The sequence below is a fragment of the Oncorhynchus mykiss genome, chromosome 11 (genome assembly GCF_057628025.1).
Source record: "Oncorhynchus mykiss isolate SJ-2025 chromosome 11, ASM5762802v1, whole genome shotgun sequence".
Taxonomy (NCBI): domain Eukaryota; kingdom Metazoa; phylum Chordata; class Actinopteri; order Salmoniformes; family Salmonidae; genus Oncorhynchus; species Oncorhynchus mykiss.
The window spans coordinates 70,370,583-70,389,206 of NC_143032.1; the positions used below are offsets into that span (position 1 = coordinate 70,370,583).

The 18,624-nt window shown below is 43.9% G+C and overlaps 1 protein-coding gene across 1 annotated transcript; it reads right to left on the reverse strand.

Moving 5' to 3' along the window:
* Window positions 1-1,367: 1,367 nt before the first annotated feature.
* On the reverse strand, window positions 1,368-18,624 carry LOC110536290 (coiled-coil domain-containing protein 183). The gene is made up of 12 exons (XM_021622013.3): window positions 18,110-18,624; window positions 12,791-12,909; window positions 11,001-11,168; window positions 7,370-7,474; window positions 6,732-6,854; window positions 4,601-4,655; window positions 4,241-4,341; window positions 3,354-3,514; window positions 3,081-3,240; window positions 1,965-2,090; window positions 1,770-1,857; window positions 1,368-1,575 (listed from the first exon to the last, which is right to left on the reverse strand). The coding sequence occupies exons 1-12, from the start codon at window positions 18,207-18,209 to the stop codon at window positions 1,445-1,447; spliced, it is 1,437 nt and encodes a 478-aa protein (XP_021477688.3). The 5' UTR covers window positions 18,210-18,624; the 3' UTR covers window positions 1,368-1,444.

An 18,624-nucleotide genomic window follows, 5' to 3' on the forward strand; every position in this document is an offset into this window, starting at 1 on the left:
GATAGAGATAGCAAGAAATGTGAATCACTTTGCTTGCTAGCTATGCTGAACTTGAACGACTGTTATCCACAATTAGCATACCTCTTAGTTGTTAATCAAATGTATTTGGCATATCGATCGAATGGGCGGGCAGGCAGGCATGTTCCCATTCTGTTGTCAAAACATGGGTTGGGACAAGCATGCAGGATGAGCAAGCTACTATTCCCCATCGTTTCGTGCAATTTTTACAGCCAACTAGTTAAAGTTTAAAAGGTTCACTGAATGTTCCCTCGTTAGATTTTAGCTTATCTCGTCCTGACTAACATTAGTTGTTGATCTTGTTGTTGTGCATAACGGAGGGAGAGAGAGCCTACCATTTCATGGTTGTTTGATCAATAGGACTGTAATGTTCCCAAATGTAAGAGGACTCCAGTGGTATTTACATGTTAGCAGAAATCCATTCAGGTGTATTTAGTGGCTTTTGGCGAATGCATTCTAATCTAATGTCACACTGTTGCTACTGCCTGTAAACACACAGTCCAGTTTAAAGTGAATGATGGCAGGCCCATGTGGCAAATGGCTTGTTTGCATTTAGGTCTACTGTAGCTCTGATTGGCTATGTACCCGTCTGTGTAGACTCCTGTCCTGGACAAGACAGATGTTTTTATTTGGTTTTATTTACTGCAGTCTATTAATTGTCTATATACACGGTTGCTTTCCCACTCTGTATTGCTATAGAATTTTCACAAAAGCCTTACAAAACATCATTCCCAAACATTCTATACATTTATGAAAATGACCATATCGAAGTGCTTGTTTGTCAGAAAATGTTTAAAAAAATTATTTAAATAAAAAGTGTCTCATGCCTCCCGGTGGCGCAGCGGTCTATAGCACTGATTGGTGCTAGAGTCACTACAGATCTGGGTTCGATCCCGGGCTGTGTTGCAGCCGCCCGGGACAGTGAGAACCATGAGGCGGCGCACAATTGGTCCAGCGTCGTCCAGGTAAGGGGAAGATTTGGCCGGCTGGGATATCTTTGTCCCATCGCACTCTAGCGACTCCTTGTGGCGGCCGGGCGCATGCACGTTGGCTTCTGTTGCCAGCTGTACGGGGTTTCCTCCAAAACATTGGTGCGGCTGGCTTCCGGGTTAAGGGAGCAGTGTGTCAAGAAGCAGTGCGGCTTGGCAGGGTCGTGTTTCGGAGGACGTTTGGCTCTCAGTGATGGGACAGGACTATAACTACCATTTGGATATCACGAAAGGTGTCATTCTTTCTGGGGATGTATATGAACAGATTATAATATGATTTCATGTAGCTAAAACGCTGTCAGTTCCACTTTAATCATAGCAGTAACTAACTCCGGTATAAAGTAGACAAAAAAAGTAAAATCATACTATGAGCCTGTTTATTATTTCCTCAGGTTTACTCCCTGTAGGATATAGAGGGCCACAGCTGGAGCTTGTCTCTAGCTCTTTGTGTTGCTCTTCTGGGCTTTCTTCTTTGGCTGGTGCACCTCGATCAGCTGGATGCTGCGACGCTTGATCTCATCGCGAGACATGGAGCAGTCCTCCTCCTGACCGCGGAACTGGAATGTATCTGAGAAGGAGGAGAGGAGCAGTGAGGAGCAGGTGGAACCAGAGGTATTACACACAATATGCAAACACCATTAGCCAAGCACTCAACAGCCATTATGGAAATGTACAGCAATGGCCTCCTGCTGTTAATAATAAGATTTTGTTTACAATATACTGAAAAACCATGCATAACCATACACCCCCAAAAAGGCATACCTTCTGAGGTACTGTCATACACAGGGCTGCTGGCCCTCTTGTAGTTCCTGGGCTCCATCATGGTGCTCTGCTCCAGGAAGCTCCACACCTGAGGTGAGAGGGGAGGGGGTGAGATCAGAGGGGAGAGATTCAGGCTCACAGAAAAGAGGTAGAGAGAGATGAGGGCTGAGGAAAGAAAGTAAACCAGTGTTTCACCTTCTCATGGTCAGCTGTGTTTTCCTTGGTCTTCTCTGAAGCTGTGGTCTGCAGTGTGGGCAGACGGGCGCCGATTTCCCTCAGCTTCTCTATTGCATCCAGACCCCCCAACTCCCTGGGAGAGTCCTATAACAAGACAGACATTTGGTTTAGAATCCTCTCCAAGGGCTGGCATGTTTAATGAGAACGGTAGTAGTAAAGAACAGAGCCTCTGGCTGATAGGTGACCAGGGCTTCGTTTTTCATGGTGACCAAGAAAGGGCCAGATGAGACTGAACTGTCCATCTACAACTAGATTGGAGTCCAACTGTGGTTAATTCAATTGATTGGACATTATTTGAAAAGGCACACGCTTGTCTATATAAGGTCCCACAGGTTAGAGTGCATGTCAGAGCAAAAACCAAGCCATGAGGTCGAAGGAATTGTCCGTAGAGCTTCGAGGCAGGATTGTGTCGAGGCACAGACTAGTCAGGATCAAGGGAAAGATGAACGGAGCAAAGTACAGAGAGATCCTTAATGAAAACCTGCTCCAGAGCACTCAGGATCTCAGATTGGGGCGAAGGTTCACCTTCCAACAGAACAACGACCCTAAGCACACAGCCAAGACAACGCAGGAGTGGCTTAGGGACAAGTCTCTGAATGTTCTTGAGTGGCCCAGCCAGAGACTGGACTTGAACCCGAAACATCTCTGGAGAGACCTGAAAATAGCTGTGCAGAGATGCTCCCCATCCAATCTGACAGAGCTTGAAAGGATCTGCTGAGAAGAATGGGAGAAACTCCCCAAATACAGATGTGCCATGCTTGTAGCATCATAACCAAGAAGACTCGAGGCTGTAATCACTGCCGAAGGTGCTTCAACAAAGTACTGAGTAAAGGGTCTGAATACTTATGTAAATGTCGTATTTCCATTTATTTATTTTTTATACATTTGCAAAAATCTAAAAACAATAAAGGTTGTTTGCTTTGTCATTATGGGGTATTGTGTGTAGATTGAGGGTGAAAAAATGATTTAATCCATTTTAGAATAAAACTGTAACGTAACAAAATGTGGAACAAGTCAAGGGGTCTGAATACTTTCTGAATGCACTGGATATAAAGAAAGGGATAAAATGGCTACCTTCACTTGCACGCAGCTCATCCTGAAGAACAGGTTGTTGACACCCTTCTCCACCCCATGTAGCACTGATTGGGCCTTTCCAAGCTTGTCCTCCCAATGGCTGCAACGCTCCTCTTCCTGCTCAAGCTCCGCCTGCATTTCCTCCTTCAGCCGCTCAAACCTTTAGATAAACAGGGTGAGTCTGAGGCTCGAGATCTGAAGTCTCTTCAGATCTTTTCCTCTTTTTCCATGGATGACACAGGAGTACCACTCTTCTGTGTAGGTCTACTGTACCTGTCAGAGCTGGGCCCAGCGCTGAACTTGAGCTGGGCGTACTGGAGCTCCAAGGCAGCAAAGGTCTCCATGCTCTGCCTGACCAGCTCCTCACACTGGGTCATTTGGTTGTGCAGCTGCTCCCTGATGGCCTTCTGAGAGACCAGCCGTGTTTCCAGCTCCTACACAGAGGACAGAGAAACGGGTGAACAGGTGGACACATAGTCAGCTCAAAGAGACTACCAAGCACCTGACTGCCATGTTGACAGGATGCCCAACTCAAGTTCGGCAGCCCAGGAAGTCCACGTATATACAGTGGTACTTGGTGAGCAATTAGCCCTGACAAAGATCCAGTTTGGGGGAGAAACGTTGTCCTATTAAACACTTTGAAGCCTTATACCAGTGTGGATTACATTTTTGTTCAGAGACTATCAGGCAAGTTACCAGTCTTGGGGTTTGTTTCACTACCTTTGTTTTTTCTGTAACAAGTGATCACGTTTTCATATGTGTAGTTTCATGCTATCACATGTTGCTTTACATGTTGTCACGTTATCCCATTAACTTCACATGAGAACGTGTTTTTGGAACACTTCACATGTTCACGTGAAATTCATGTGGTTTTCACGTAAGGTCTCAAACACATCAAAGTTTCCATGTGTTTAATACCATTCCAATTACTCTATTCCATTCATTATTATGAGCCGCCCCCCCTCACTAGGCTCCTCTGACTGCAATATAACTCAATAAAATGAAACGCCTACATCAATGTGTCACGGGACATAAAGTGCTGTTTGCAACAGTGGCTTACATAAAAAGGTAAGATGAATAATAGGTAATGCGTTGCTTATTAGAGTGCTTATTAGATACTGCATATAATAGGGCTAAATGATCCACGTGGGCTACCATACCTGCAGATCAGTGCAGCTGAGAGCTTCTCTCAGAGCATCAATATCCTCCACCAGTTTGACTATGGACTGGGGAGTAGTGGAGACAGGGGCGGTCTGCTGGGCTGCAGGAGGAGAACACAACACAGACACACATAATTTCATCATCTCCCTGCTCAACATGGGGAAATAAAATGTGAGCACAAGAAAAATGGATATCGTATGTGCGCATATTGCCTTTTCTCATGCAAATGATGTATGATTCAGAATATTATTGCCTTCAGGCTAGAGTACTATCTGGACATGGGTGATCTGGTGCTTAGTATTCACTGTATTTATTTGAATACATAAGTGTCTTTGGTGAACGATCCCCTGTCATAGTACCTCTGATATGAGCCGACTCTTCAGCCAGTCCCTCTCTGATAGTCCCTCTTCGAACCTGCAAAACAACAACGCTCATTGACTGCAATAGACATCCTTCTGGACCAGAGATGGGCAACTGGTCCCTCTTTTGTAAGCTTGCGGATCAATTCCGAATGTTTTATTTATTTAATTGTTTTACTCAGTCGGGGTCTCAACTTACTGTTGAGAGTTAGAATAGTATAATACACAAGTTACAATTTCGAAATTTGGTTGTGCATCAGCAGTTTTTCTCATCATGTCAGTCACTGACAGTCACTCAAGGAGCCCATGTCAGCTAACATTTTTTAGTTTGGTAAGTTAGTCTAGCTGCCAGTAGTAATCATGGTCTAATTACCGACCGGGGGCCTCCATTGATTTTGTTAACCACTCAATCAAATATTATATTAAAAACTGTTACTTTTTCTCTCCGCCCCATGGCAAAATGTCTAGAATTGAATGAAATGAATTATAAAATTGCTACATCTGCTCACATGGCAAAATGTATAGAATTGCAGGAAATTAGCTCTAAAACTTATTTTCTCTTCGTTGTCAAGTGCGGGCCGCAAAAAAATTCTTCTTGCAAGTTATCCCCAACAAAATGTTGCTTAGGGCCGGCTCAGACTGTATGTGTGGGTATGGATGTGGGTATGCAGAGTCACTGTGGCCCCTCATGATGAGTTCAGTTTTTTTGTGGCCCCATCATAGTTGCCCATTCCAGCTCTTGACTAATGTGTTCTTTCACTTTAAATATTCCCTTTCAATCACTCTTTCTTTTTCTAGCTCTCTGTTCCCCACAGGTCCCTCCCTCTCTCTCTCTCCCCCTCCCTCTTGTTCTCTCTGTTCCCCACAGGCCCATCCGTCCCTCTTTCTCTCCCCACAGGTTCATCCCTCTCTCTCTCTCCCTCCCTCTTGTTCTCTGTTCCCCACAGACCCACCCCTCCCTCTTTCTCTCCCCACAGGTCTATCCCTCTCTCTCTCTCCCTCTTGTTCTGTTCCCCACAGACCCACCCCTCCCTCTTTCTCTCCCCCACAGGTTCCTGTCTCTCTCTCTCGCTCTCTCTCTCCCTCCCTCTTGTTCTCTCTATTCCCCACAGACCCATCCCTCCCTCTTTCTCTCCCCACAGGTCCATCCCTCTCTCTCTCTCTCCCTCCCTCTTGTTATCTGTTCCCCACAGACCCATCCCTCCCTCTTTCTCTCCCCACAGGTCTATCCCTCTCTCTCTCTCCCTCCCTCCCTCTTGTTCTCTGTTCCCCACAGACCCATCCGTCCCTCTTTCTCTCCCCACAGGTTCATCCCTCTCTCTCTCTCCCTCCCTCTTGTTCTCTGTTCCCCACAGACCCACCCCTCCCTCTTTCTCTCCCCACAGGTCTATCCCTCTCTCTCTCTCCCTCTTGTTCTGTTCCCCACAGACCCATCCCTCCCTCTTTCTCTCTCCACAGGTCCATCCCTCTGTCTCCCTCTCCCTTTTTCTTTCCCTATTGTCTCTTTCTCACTCTCTGTTCCCCATCCCTCTCTTTCTCCCTCTCTCTCTTGCTCTCGGTTCCCCACAGGCCCATCCCTCTCCCTACCTCCCTCCCTCTTTTTGCCCTCCCTCCCTCTCTTTCTCGCTCTCTGTTCCCCACAGGTCCAGCCCGCTCTCTCTCTCCCTCCCTCCCTCTCTTTCTCGTTCTCTGTTCCCCACAGGTCCAGCCCGCTCTCTCCCTCCCTCCCTCTGTCTCTCTCTCTTACCTGCTCTTTCAACTTCTGAGCTCCTTTGCTGCTTCGTCGCTCTCCCTCCCTCTCTCTCTCCAGCCGACCCTCCACCTCCTTCTCTTTCACTCCCCTCCTTTCACTCAACTCCTTCTCCATCATCCTGCGTTCCACCATTAGCTGTCTCTCCATCTGAACCAGCTGACTCAAGGCGAAAGACAGAGAGACATACACACATTCTACTAATGTAGTGTGAAAAGACATGCACACATCCTGGCCGGTATTCAAACGAGCCTTACCTTTTTTCTCTTATTTTTTCCCCATTCATACAAAGACGTGACCGAAGATAATGTTATTCAAATGTAAACATCCCAAAATAGGCAAGTGGGGGCTAAAAGTTACTGGACCCCCAATTTGCCTTACCTTAGTGCAGTCCACAGCAGCCACTGCGGTGTGAGACATGTGGGCCACCTTTCCCAGCTCTGTCTGCCCGCTGACCACTGCATTCTGCAGCTGATCCAGAGCCATGGGCATCTCACGCACCTCCTGAACCAGGAACAAACAACCCAACCCCAGGTTACATTGGACCTAGATTTGTCTGTATCCCAAATGGCACCTATTCCCTACATAGTGCACCTGAGCCATATATTTAGAATGTTGAATATTATTCTAATTCTAGACATTCAGTTGTAGCGTTGTTTAAATATTCCCTATGTAATGTTAATGAGCGCTAACATGGCTGCCATAGAACGTTGAAGTGTCATGTAAATGCGTCATAATCCAAAAACCGCATTGGCCCAACTATCTAAATAGATGGCTCTGTAGTGCACTACTTTTGACCATGGCCCATAAGGCTTTTGTCAAGGGAAGTGCACTGTATAGGGAATAGGATGCCATTTGAGCCACTTTGCCAGTCCTTCCTAGTCACTGGTCTGTTGATCGGGATTACACTGACTGGAGTATATCTCCCAAAGGAGACTTGAATTCAATGTTAACAATTTTATTTAATTCAATGTCCACAAAGAAAGGATGATATTTGTGAATGTATTAGTGTTACAGACCCGATGGAGGTGGTCGCAGACTCGCAGGTAGGTTTTTTGGATCCTCTCAGCCTCTGTGATTTTGATGGTCATCTTTTCTAGACTGTTCTCCAGCTCTCTCACACGCTGCCATGGTAGACAGAAATGTCAACAATAAAAAAACATATCAAGCCAATTACTGTGCAGTGTAAATGCTTGGATCCGAGACATCATTCACGTGGGTATCATAAGTCATGGTCACTCAATATCAACTTGCACAAGGCCATTCACACACCAACACCACAGTGCCTCTCCTCTTTCTAAATATTTTATTAAATTGTCCTGTATATGAAGTGTGTAAATACTATTTTTGTCTCTTGGTGTCTTTCCTACAAAAACAGTTTTTTTGTTGTCTATTAGTGTTCTGTAATTTGTCATGTACAGTTGAAGTTGTAAATTTACATACACCTTAGCCAATCACATTTAAACTAATTTCACAATTTAATCCTAGTAAAAATTCCCTGTCTTAGATCAGTTAGGATCACCATTAAATTTTAAGAATGCGAAATGTCAGAATAATAGAGAGAATGATTTATTTCAACTTTTATTTCTTTCATCACATTTGCAATGGGTCAGAAGTTTACATACACAATTAGTATTTGGTAGCATTGCCTTTAAATTGTTTAACTTGGGTCAAACGTTTCGGGAAGCCTTCCACAAACTTCCCACAATAAGTTGGGTGAGTATTGGCCCATTCCTCCTGACAGAGCTGGTGTAACTGAGTCAGGTTTGTAGGCCTCCTTGTTCCTGACTGATGTCTTGAGATGTTGCTTCAATATATCCACGTAATTTTCCTTCCTCATGACGCCATCTATTTTGTGAAGTGCACCAGTCCCTCCTGCAGCAAAGCACCCCCACAACATGATGCTGCCACCCCCGTGCTTCACGGTTAGGACGGTGTTCTTCGGCTTGCAAGCCTCCCCCTTTTTCCTCCAAACTTAACGATGGTCATTATGGCCAAACAGTTCTATTTTTGTTTCATCAGACCAGAGGACATTTCTCCAAAAAGTATGATCTTTGTCCCCATATGCAGTTGCAAACTGTAGTCTGGCTTTTTTATGGCAGTTTTGGAGCAGTGGCTTCTTCCTTGCTGAGCTTCCTTTCCGGTTATGTCGATATAGGAATCATTTTACTATGGATATAGATACTTTTGTACCTGTTTCCTCCAGCATCTTCACAAGGTATTTTGCTGTTGTTCTGGGATTGATTTTCACTTTTCGCACCAAAGTACGTTCATCTCTAGGAGACAGAACACGTCTCCTTCCTGAGCGGTATGACGGCTGCGTGGTCCCATGGTGTTTATACTTGCGTACTATTGTTTGTACAGATGAACGTGGTACCTTCAGGCATTTGGAAATTGCTCCCAAGGATGAACCAGACTTGTGGAGGTCTATTTTTTTTCTGAGGTCTTGGCTGATTTCTTTTGATTTTCCCATGATGTCAAGCAAAGAGGCACTGAGCTTGAAGGTAGGCCTTGAAATACATCCACAGGTACACCTCCAATTGACTCATGATGTCAATTAGCTTACAGTGCCTTGCGAAAGTATTCGGCCCCCTTGAACTTTGCGACCTTTTGCCACATTTCAGGCTTCAAACATAAAGATATAAAACTGTATTTTTTTGTGAAGAATCAACAACAAGTGGGACACAATCATGAAGTGGAACGACATTTATTGGATATTTCAAACTTTTTTAACAAATCAAAAACTGAAAAATTGGGTGTGCAAAATTATTCAGCCCCCTTAAGTTAATACTTTGTAGCGCCACCTTTGCTGAGATTACAGCTGTAAGTCGCTTGGGGTATGTCTCTATCAGTTTTGCACATCGAGAGACTGAATTTTTTTCCCATTCCTCCTTGCAAAACAGCTCGAGCTCAGTGAGGTTGGATGGAGAGCATTTGTGAACAGCAGTTTTCAGTTCTTTCCACAGATTCTCGATTGGATTCAGGTCTGGACTTTGACTTGGCCATTCTAACACCTGGATATGTTTATTTTTGAACCATTCCATTGTAGATTTTGCTTTATGTTTTGGATCATTGTCTTGTTGGAAGACAAATCTCCGTCCCAGTCTCAGGTCTTTTGCAGACTCCATCAGGTTTTCTTCCAGAATGGTCCTGTATTTGGCTCCATCCATCTTCCCATAAATTTTAACCATCTTCCCTGTCCCTGCTGAAGAAAAGCAGGCCCAAACCATGATGCTGCCACCACCATGTTTGACAGTGGGGATGGTGTGTTCAGCTGTGTTGCTTTTACGCCAAACATAACGTTTTGCATTGTTGCCAAAAAGTGCAAATTTGGATTCATCTGACCAGAGCACCTTCTTCCACATGTTTGGTGTGTCTCCCAGGTGGCTTGTGGCAAACTTTAAACGACACATTTTATGGATATCTTTAAGAAATGGCTTTCTTCTTGCCACTCTTCCATAAAGGCCAGATTTGTGCAATATACGACTGATTGTTGTCCTATGGACAGAGTCTCCCACCTCAGCTGTAGATCTCTGCAGTTCATCCAGAGTGATCATGGGCCTCTTGGCTGCAGGTCTGATCTCTGTCTTCTCCTTGTATGAGCTGAAAGTTTAGAGGGACGGCCAGGTCTTGGTAGATTTGCAGTGGTCTGATACTCCTTCCATTTCAATATTATCGCTTGCACAGTGCTCCTTGGGATGTTTAAAGCTTGGGAAATCTTTTTGTATCCAAATCCGGCTTTAAACTTCTTCACAACAGTATCTCGGACCTGCCTGGTGTGTTCCTTGTTCTTCATGATGCTCTCTGCGCTTTTAACGGACCTCTGAGACTATCACAGTGCAGGTGCATTTATACGGAGACTTGATTACACACAGGTGGATTGTATTTATCATCATTAGTCATTTAGGTCAACATTGGATCATTCAGAGATCCTCACTGAACTTCTGGAGAGAGTTTGCTGCACTGAAAGTAAAGGGGCTGAATCATTTTGCACGCCCAATTTTTCAGTTTTTGATTTGTTAAAAAAGTTTGAAATATCCAATAAATGTCGTTCCACTTCATGATTGTGTCCCACTTGTTGTTGATTCTTCACAAAAAAATACAGTTTTATATCTTTATGTTAGAAGCCTGAAATGTGGCAAAAGGTCGCAAAGTTCAAGGGGGCCGAATACTTTCGCAAGGCACTGTATCAGAAGCTTCTAAAGCCATGACATAATTTTCTGGAATTTTCCAAGCTGTTTAAAGGCACAGTCAACTTGGTGTATGTAAACTTCTGACCCACTGGAATTGTGATACAGTGAAATAATCTGTCTGTAAACAATTGTTGAAAAAATTGCTTGTGTCATGCACAAAGTAGATGTGCTAAACGACTTTCCAAAACTATAGTTTGTTAACAAGAAATTTGTGGTTGTTGAAATGATTCCAACCTAAGTGTATGCAAACTTCTGACTTCAACTGTATTTGTACGTTTTATGTGGACCCCAGGAAGAGTAGTTACCGCATGCGCAGTAGCTAATGGGCATCTTAATAAACTGAACAGTTGTGTGAGTGGTGCTGTCCATGGTGCTAAACCTTGACATTTGCTTTCTTCTAAGTTTTTGGGGACAATTGAGTCTGTCAAATGACACCCTAACTATATAGTGGAGTCACCTGGTCGTAGTGCTGCTCGTCTCCGTCCTTATTGGAGTCCAGCTCCAGGGCTTTCATGGCCTGCTCCATCTCCAGCAGCTGAGACCCCTTGGCCCTCACAGAACACTGCAACCCGTTGTGCTGCTCTATCAGAGTACACCGCCTACGCTTCTCCCGCTCCACAATGCTCTACACACAGAGATATGCAAGCATATTATGTACAAACCGGCATATACAACTGGGCTCTTCCAAAAATGTGATGCCTTCATACTAAGCTAATATTGTCTACGCACAGGTCATTACAAGCTTGCCACCTCTCTCTCTCTGCCTGAGTTGAAGTTAAACTGAACAAAAATGTAAACACAGCATGCAAACATATTACAGTTACAATTCATATAAGGAATTCAGTCAATATAAATACTTATCCCTAATTATGGATTTCACATGACAGGGAATACAAATACGCATCTGTTGATCACAGATACCTTTAAAAAAAAAAAGTAGGGGCCTGGATCAGAAAACCAGTCAGTGTCTGGTATGACCACCATTTGCCTCATGCAGCGCGATACATCTCCTTCGCATAGAGTTGATAAGGCTGTTGATTGTGGCCTGTGGAATGTTGTCCCACTCCTCTTTAATGGCTGTGCGAAGTTGCTGGATATTGGCGGGAACTGGAACATGTTGTCATACACATTGACCAGAGCATCCCAAACTTGCTCAATGGGTAACATGTCTGGTGAGTATGCAGGCCATGGAATAACTGGGACATTTTCAGTTCCTGGAATTGTGTGAAGATCCTTGCGACATAAGACCATGCATTATCATACTGAAACATGAAGTGATGGCGGCGGATGAATGGCACGACAATGGGCCTTAGGATCTTGTCACGGTATCTCTGTGCATTAAAATTGCCATCGTTAAAATGCAACTGTGTTCGTTGTCCGTAGTTTGTCTGCCCATACCATAATCCCATCGCCACCATGTGGCACTCTGTTCACAACGTTGACATCAGCAAACCGCTCGCCCACACGATGCCATACACGCTCTCTGCCCAGTACAGTTGAAACAGGAATTCCACCATGAAGATCACACTTCTCCAGCGTGCCAGTGGCCATCGAAGGTCAGAATTTGCCCAATGAAGTCAGTTACGACACCAAACTGCAGTCAGGTCAAGACCCTGGTATGGACGACGAGAAGAGCTTCCCTGAGACGTTTCTGACAGTTTTGTGCAGAAAATAATCAGTTGTGCAAAACCACAGTTTCATCAGCTGTCTGGGTAGTTGGTCTCAGATGATACCGCAGGTGAAGAAACCAGATGTGGAGGTCTTGAGCTGACATTGTTACATGTGGTCTGCGGTTGTGAGGCTATTGGGCTTACTGCCAAATTCTCTAAAATTACATTGGAGGTGGCTTATAGTAGGGAAATTAACATTATATTATCTGGCAACAGCTCTGATGGACATTCCTTTCCTTCCTACTTGAGACATCTGTGGCTTTGTGCTGTGTGACAAAACTGCACATTTTAGAATGGCCTTTTATTGTACAAAAATGCAAGGTGTACCAGTGTAATGATCATGCTGTTTAATCAGCTTGTTGATATGCCACACCTGTCAGGTGGATGGATTATATTGGCAAAGGAGAAATGCTTACTAATAGGGATGTAAACAAATGTGTGCGAAAAATATATATATTTGAGAGAAATAAGCTTTTTGTGTGAATGGAACATTTCTGGGATCCTTTATTTCAGCTCATGAAACATGGGTCCAAAACTTTACATGTTGCGTTTATATTTTTGTTCAGTGTATATGTACCTCCATTGACAGTCCTGGCTTGGACAGTAACCTGCTCAGGGTCGTTCCACCACGTGGGGCTTTCTGATCATTCTCTAAAATATCCTTGGCAGCACTGTACTCTGCCTGGGCCTGCCGCTCTGAACATCATATACAGGGAACAGAAGTCATTGAGAGAGGGGTGATTAATAAAATAATTGCAATCTATAGAGCATTTGATTGGCAGTAGAGGATGCCTGGTTATTCTTTAAAAGTGCCTTCCTCACCATCTTAAATAAGCATGCACCATTCAAAAATGTAGAACCAGGAACAAATATAGACCTTGGTTCTCTCCAGGCCTAACTGCCCTTGACCAGCACAAAAACATCCTGTGGCATTCTGCATTAGCATCGAATAGCCCCCGTGATATGCAACTTGTCAGGGAAATTAGGAACAAATATACACAGGCAGTTAGGAAAGCTAAGGCTAGCTTTTTCAAGCAGAAATGTGCATCCTGTAGCACAAACTAAAAAAGTTCTGGGACACTGAAGTCCATGGAGAATAAGAGCACCTCCTCCCAGCTGCCCACTGCACTGAGGCTAGGAAACACTGTCTCCACCGATAAATCCACTATAATTGACAATTTCAATAAGCATTTTTCTACAGCTGGCCATGCTTTCCACCTGGCTACCCCTACACCGATCAACAGCCCTCCACCCCCCACAGCAACTCGCCCAAGCCTCCCCCATTTCTCCTTCACCCAAATCCAGATAGCTGATGTTCTGAAAGAGCTGCAAAATCTGGACCCCTTCAAATCAGCTGGGCTAAACAATCTGGACCCTCTCTTTCTAAAATGATCTGTCGAAATTGTTGCAACCCCTATTACTAGCCTGTTCAACCTCTCTTTCGTATCGTCTGAGATTCCCAAAGATTGGAAAGCTGCCGCGGTCATCCCCTTCTTCGAAGGGGGAGACACCTTAGACCCAAACTGCTACAGAACTATATCTATCCTACCCTGCCTTTCTAAGGTCTTCGAAAGTCAAGTTAACAAACAGATTACCGACCATTTTGAATCCCACCGTACCTTCTCCGCTATGCAATCTGGTTTCAGAGCTGGTCATGGGTGCACCTCAGTCACGCTCAAGGTCCTAAACGATATAGAAGCGCCTAGGAGGCTGGGACCAGCCTGTGCGCCAACAATCAACGATAGGCTGGTGAGTTTAAACCACGCCCAGTCTCTACTCTGACAGGCCGGCTCGGAAGCAGGAACTACTTCCGTCATCAGAGTATTTTATAATATTTTTGTCAGGAACAAGTCAGTTCTCTGTTTTGCCCTGCGAGGTGTGACAGAGCCCGTATATACGAAAATTGCATTTACCACTTATTGCTTAGCTAATAAAAAATACATAGCATACAATGCGGTGACTCATTGTCATATTTATCCTGATACCAGATTAGATTGACGGAACCCTAACAAGCCTGCTGGTGCCTACCACCGCTCAGTCAGACTGCTCTATCAAATCATAGACTTAGTTAGAACATAATAACACACAGAAATACGAGCCTTTGGTCATTAATATGGTCGAATCCGGAAACTATCATCTCGAAAACAAGATGTTTATTCTTTCAGTGAAATACGGAACCGTTCCGTATTTTATCGAACGGGTGGCGTCCATAAGTCTAAATATTCCTGTTACATTGCACAACCTTCAATGTTATGTCATAATTACGTAAAATTCTGGCAAATTAGTTCGCAACGAGCCAGGCTGCCCAAACTGTTGCATATACCCTGACTCTGCGTGCAATGAACGCAAGAGAAGTGACACAATTTAACCTGGTTAATATTGCCTGCTAACCTGGATTTCTTTTAGCTAAATATGTAGGCTTAAAATATATACTTCTGTGATTTGATTTTAAGAAAGGCATTGATGTTTATGGTTAGGTACACATTGGAGCAATGACATTCCTTTTTCACGAATACGCAACGCATCGATTATATGCAACGCAAGACATGCTAGATAAACTAGTAATATCATACCATGTGTAGTTAACTAGTGATTATGATTGATCTTTATAAGATAAGTTTAATGCTAGCTAGCAACTTACCTTGGCTTACTGCATTTGCGTAACAGGCAGGCTCCTCGTGGAGTGCAATGTAATCAGCTGGTTAGAGCATTGGACTAGTTAACTGTAAGGTTGCAAGATTGAATCTCTGAGCTGACAAGGTAAAAATCTGTCGTTCTGCCCCTGAACAAGGTTGTTAACCCACTGTTCCTAGGCCATCATTGGAAATAAGAATGTGTTCTTAACTGACTTGCCTAGTTAAATAAAGATTAAATTAAGGTGTAAAATTATTATTATTTTTAAATCGGCCAAATCGGTGTCCAAAAATACCGATTTCCGATTGTTATGAAAACTTGAAATCGGCCCTAATTAATCGGCCATTCTGATTAATCGGTCGACCTCTAATCATAACCGCCATCAATAAGAGAGATTACTTGGCAGCCGTATTCACAGACCTGGCCAAGGCTTTCGACTCTTGTCAATCACCACATTCTTATCGGCAGACTCAACAGCCTTGGTTTCTCAAATGATTGCCTCGCCTGGTTCACCAACTACTTCTTTGATAGAGTTCAGTGAGTCAAATCGGAGGGTCTGTTGTCCGGACCTCTGGCAGTCTCTATGGGGGTGCCACAGGGTTCAATTCTCGGACCAACTCTTCTCTGTATACATCAATGATGACACTTGATGCTGGTGATTCTCTGATCCACATCTACGCAGACGACACCATTCTGTATACCTCTGGCCTTCCAGACGAGCTTCAATGCCATACAACTCTCCTTCTGTGACCCCCCAACTGCAAGTAAAACTAAATGCATGCTCTTCAACCGATCACTGCCCGTCCGTCCAGCATCACGACTCTGGAAGGTTCTGACTTAGAATATGTGGACAACTACAAATACCTAGATGTCTGGTTACTGTAAACTCTCCTTCCAGACTCACATTAAGCATCTCCAATCAAAAATGACATCTAGAATCGGCTTCCTATTTCGCAACAAACCACTCATGCTGCCAAACATACCCTCGTAAAACTGACCATCCTACCGATCCTCGACTTCAGCAATGTCATTTACAAAATAGCCTCCAACACTCTACTCAACAAATTGGATGCAGTCTATCACAGTGCCATCAGTTTTGTCACCAAAGCCCCATATACTACCCACCACTGCAACCTGTACACTCTCGTTGGCTAGGTCTCGCTTCATACTCGTCACCAAACCCACTGGCTCCAGGTCATATACAAGTCTCTGCTAGGTAAAGCCCCGCCTTATTTCAGCTCACTGGTCACCATAACAGCACCCACCTGTAGCACGCGCTCCAGCAGTTATATCTCACTGGTCACCCCCAAAGCCAATTCTTCCTTTGGCTGCCTTTCCTTCCAGTTCTCTGCTGCCAATGACTGGAACAAACTGCAGAAATCACTGAAGCTGGAGACTCATATCTCCCTCACCAGCTGTCAGAGCAACTCACAGATCACTGCACCTGTACATAGCCCATCTGTAAATAGCCCATCCAACTACCTCATCCCCATACTGTATTTATTTATCTTGCTCCTTTGCACCCCAGTATCTCTACTTGCACATTCATCTTCTACACATCTACCATTCCAGTGTTTAATTGCTATATTGTAATTACTTTGCCACCATGGCCTATTTATTGCCTTTATTAACTCCCTTATCCTACCTCATTTGCACATGCTGTATATAGACTTTTTCTACTGTATGTTTGTTTATTCTTTGTGTAACTCTGTGTTGTTTTGTGTCGAACTGCTTTGCTTTATCTTGGCCAGGTCGCAGTTGCAAATGATAACTTGTTCTCAACTAGCCTACCTGGTTAAATAAAGGTGAAATAAAAATTGGAGTACATTTTATGCAGCCTATCATATATTTTGCAGTAAAAATGTTTTAAGAATAATTTATTCAACTTTTATAGCGCTATTTATTACATAAGGAATATCAAAGCACTTTAAAGCAACAGTAAAAAAGACAAGCAATTTAGAAAACATAATTCATGAGATGGAAGGTTATAACAGGACAGCTCAAAGACCGGCATCTGCGTCCAAACGCATCGTATGCAGCAAGAAAAAAACACACACTGTATCATCCGTGGACCGGTTCGTACCTAAAACATTCTCTATACAGTCAGTAAAGGCGTTGACTTCCTATTTAACTCAATTTAATGGCGAGAAGGCGGACAAAAATACGGAAATATGTGTATTTTCTATATGAAACCATTTTTTTTCCACCACCATGCTAAAGTGGCTAATGCCTAGGAACGCTTGTCCCATGTTGCGTTCAGCCAATACAGCTGCAGCAGTCTGTCCTGGCTGAATGCAGGGTAGGGTGCAAGTCATCAGGAGGTAGCATTAGCATTGTTGTGGAAAATTGTGTTTTTCTAAAGAAAGTATTGCTATTTTCCCGCCATTAAATCTAGTTATGGATGAAAAACGATGCTTTTGCAGCCTGAATGGATGTTTTTGGTATTAACCGGTCCACGGGGACACGATTGTATTGCCGGCTGCATTGTTTGGGCTAATGAGACGGTCGGAAAGTTCATGACTTGAGTGGTCAAGCAACATCGGAAGGTGGTCAAAGGGGGAGCGCAATGGTCTCTGGAGCAAGTCCAGTGGCAGGCAGCCATTACGGCGCCTTGTCTGTGTTTGGCCTCCATATAGTAGGACTGATGAAGTTTGAGCTCAGCAACTGCAGGTCATGGACTCCGTTGTAGGTGTAGCAAACTAGCTAGGCTTCACTACTACCTAAATGAAACACCTACTTGGGTAGGGCTACGCCAGAAAGCACGCCACATTTCATTAACAATTCAATAGTAGCCTCGTTACTTAGTCCTTACTACAGTGAACACATCAGCCGTCTTGCTTTCGGGCTTTTCTCCATGCTAAACCTCCGGACAGATGGCTGGCAATTCAAATCAAAACAATTGCCAGCGAACCAGCTAACACATTAGCTAGCTTGCCAACTTCAGTTTTGAAACTCCGTGGTGGATTCTGATATTAATTCGCTATATATGTATATTTTTAAAACAATGTTTGCAGGGGGGAAAATGACAAATGTATTAGAAATATTTCCAAAATGTACAGGCGCTCTTTGCCGATGCGACCTCATGGCAAACACGGAATCAATAATTGTGTCAAGGTGTGACTGATATATCGAATGCCTGGCTACCTGGCTATCTAGGCTACAGTGGTTTAGAACTCCACTTAGTTATCGTTTGAATGTTTACACTAAACGTGCATGTATTATCCCTCAGAAATAGGCCTACCCGTGTACAAATAACTTTTACCTAATTGTTGTATGCGGAGTCGCTGTTCTTGCAGAGTCAGCATCGTTGGCTGCTCTGTATCCGCTGGCTGCATACTGCCTTGTCTTTTGCTGTACGACATTTGTGTTTTATCGTCGATTTTCAATAGGTTTCTGTCACGTAGTGATCTATATCATTCTATTGAGATGTCATAATAAAACATAAATACGTGTTTGATAACAGGCACGTGAAGTAGCCACACTAGGTGCGTTCGTAAGTTCACTAACTACTCCGATTTCAGAGCACTCTCGAGTGCCAGGGCGCAGAATAACTAATGCATTTACAAACGCGCAGTAAACGTGGGCAAAAAAAACGTAATTCAATTGTTGCCAAAAACACATTTACAGTCGCTCTAGAAAACATCCAAACCAGCTCTGCTAGGGCGAGTAGAATGGTCAGTGAGGTATTCTCGCATTTGTGTCTGGAAGTAGTTAGCAACCTAGCCAACATTTCAATAGTTTGGGTGCTACACTGCCATTGTGAGGTCAGAACTCTCT

Coding starts and splice junctions, on each gene's coding strand:
- LOC110536290 (XM_021622013.3), bottom strand. CDS start 18,209: ATGTCGTACAGCAAAAGACAAGGCAGTATGCAGCCAGCGGATACAGAG. Junction 4,656..6,731: donor CTGCTGTGGACTGCACTAAG/GTAAGGCAAATT, acceptor GTTGTTTTGCAG/GTTCGAAGAGGGACTATCAG. Junction 3,515..4,240: donor TCAGCTGCACTGATCTGCAG/GTATGGTAGCCC, acceptor TCCTCTGTGTAG/GAGCTGGAAACACGGCTGGT.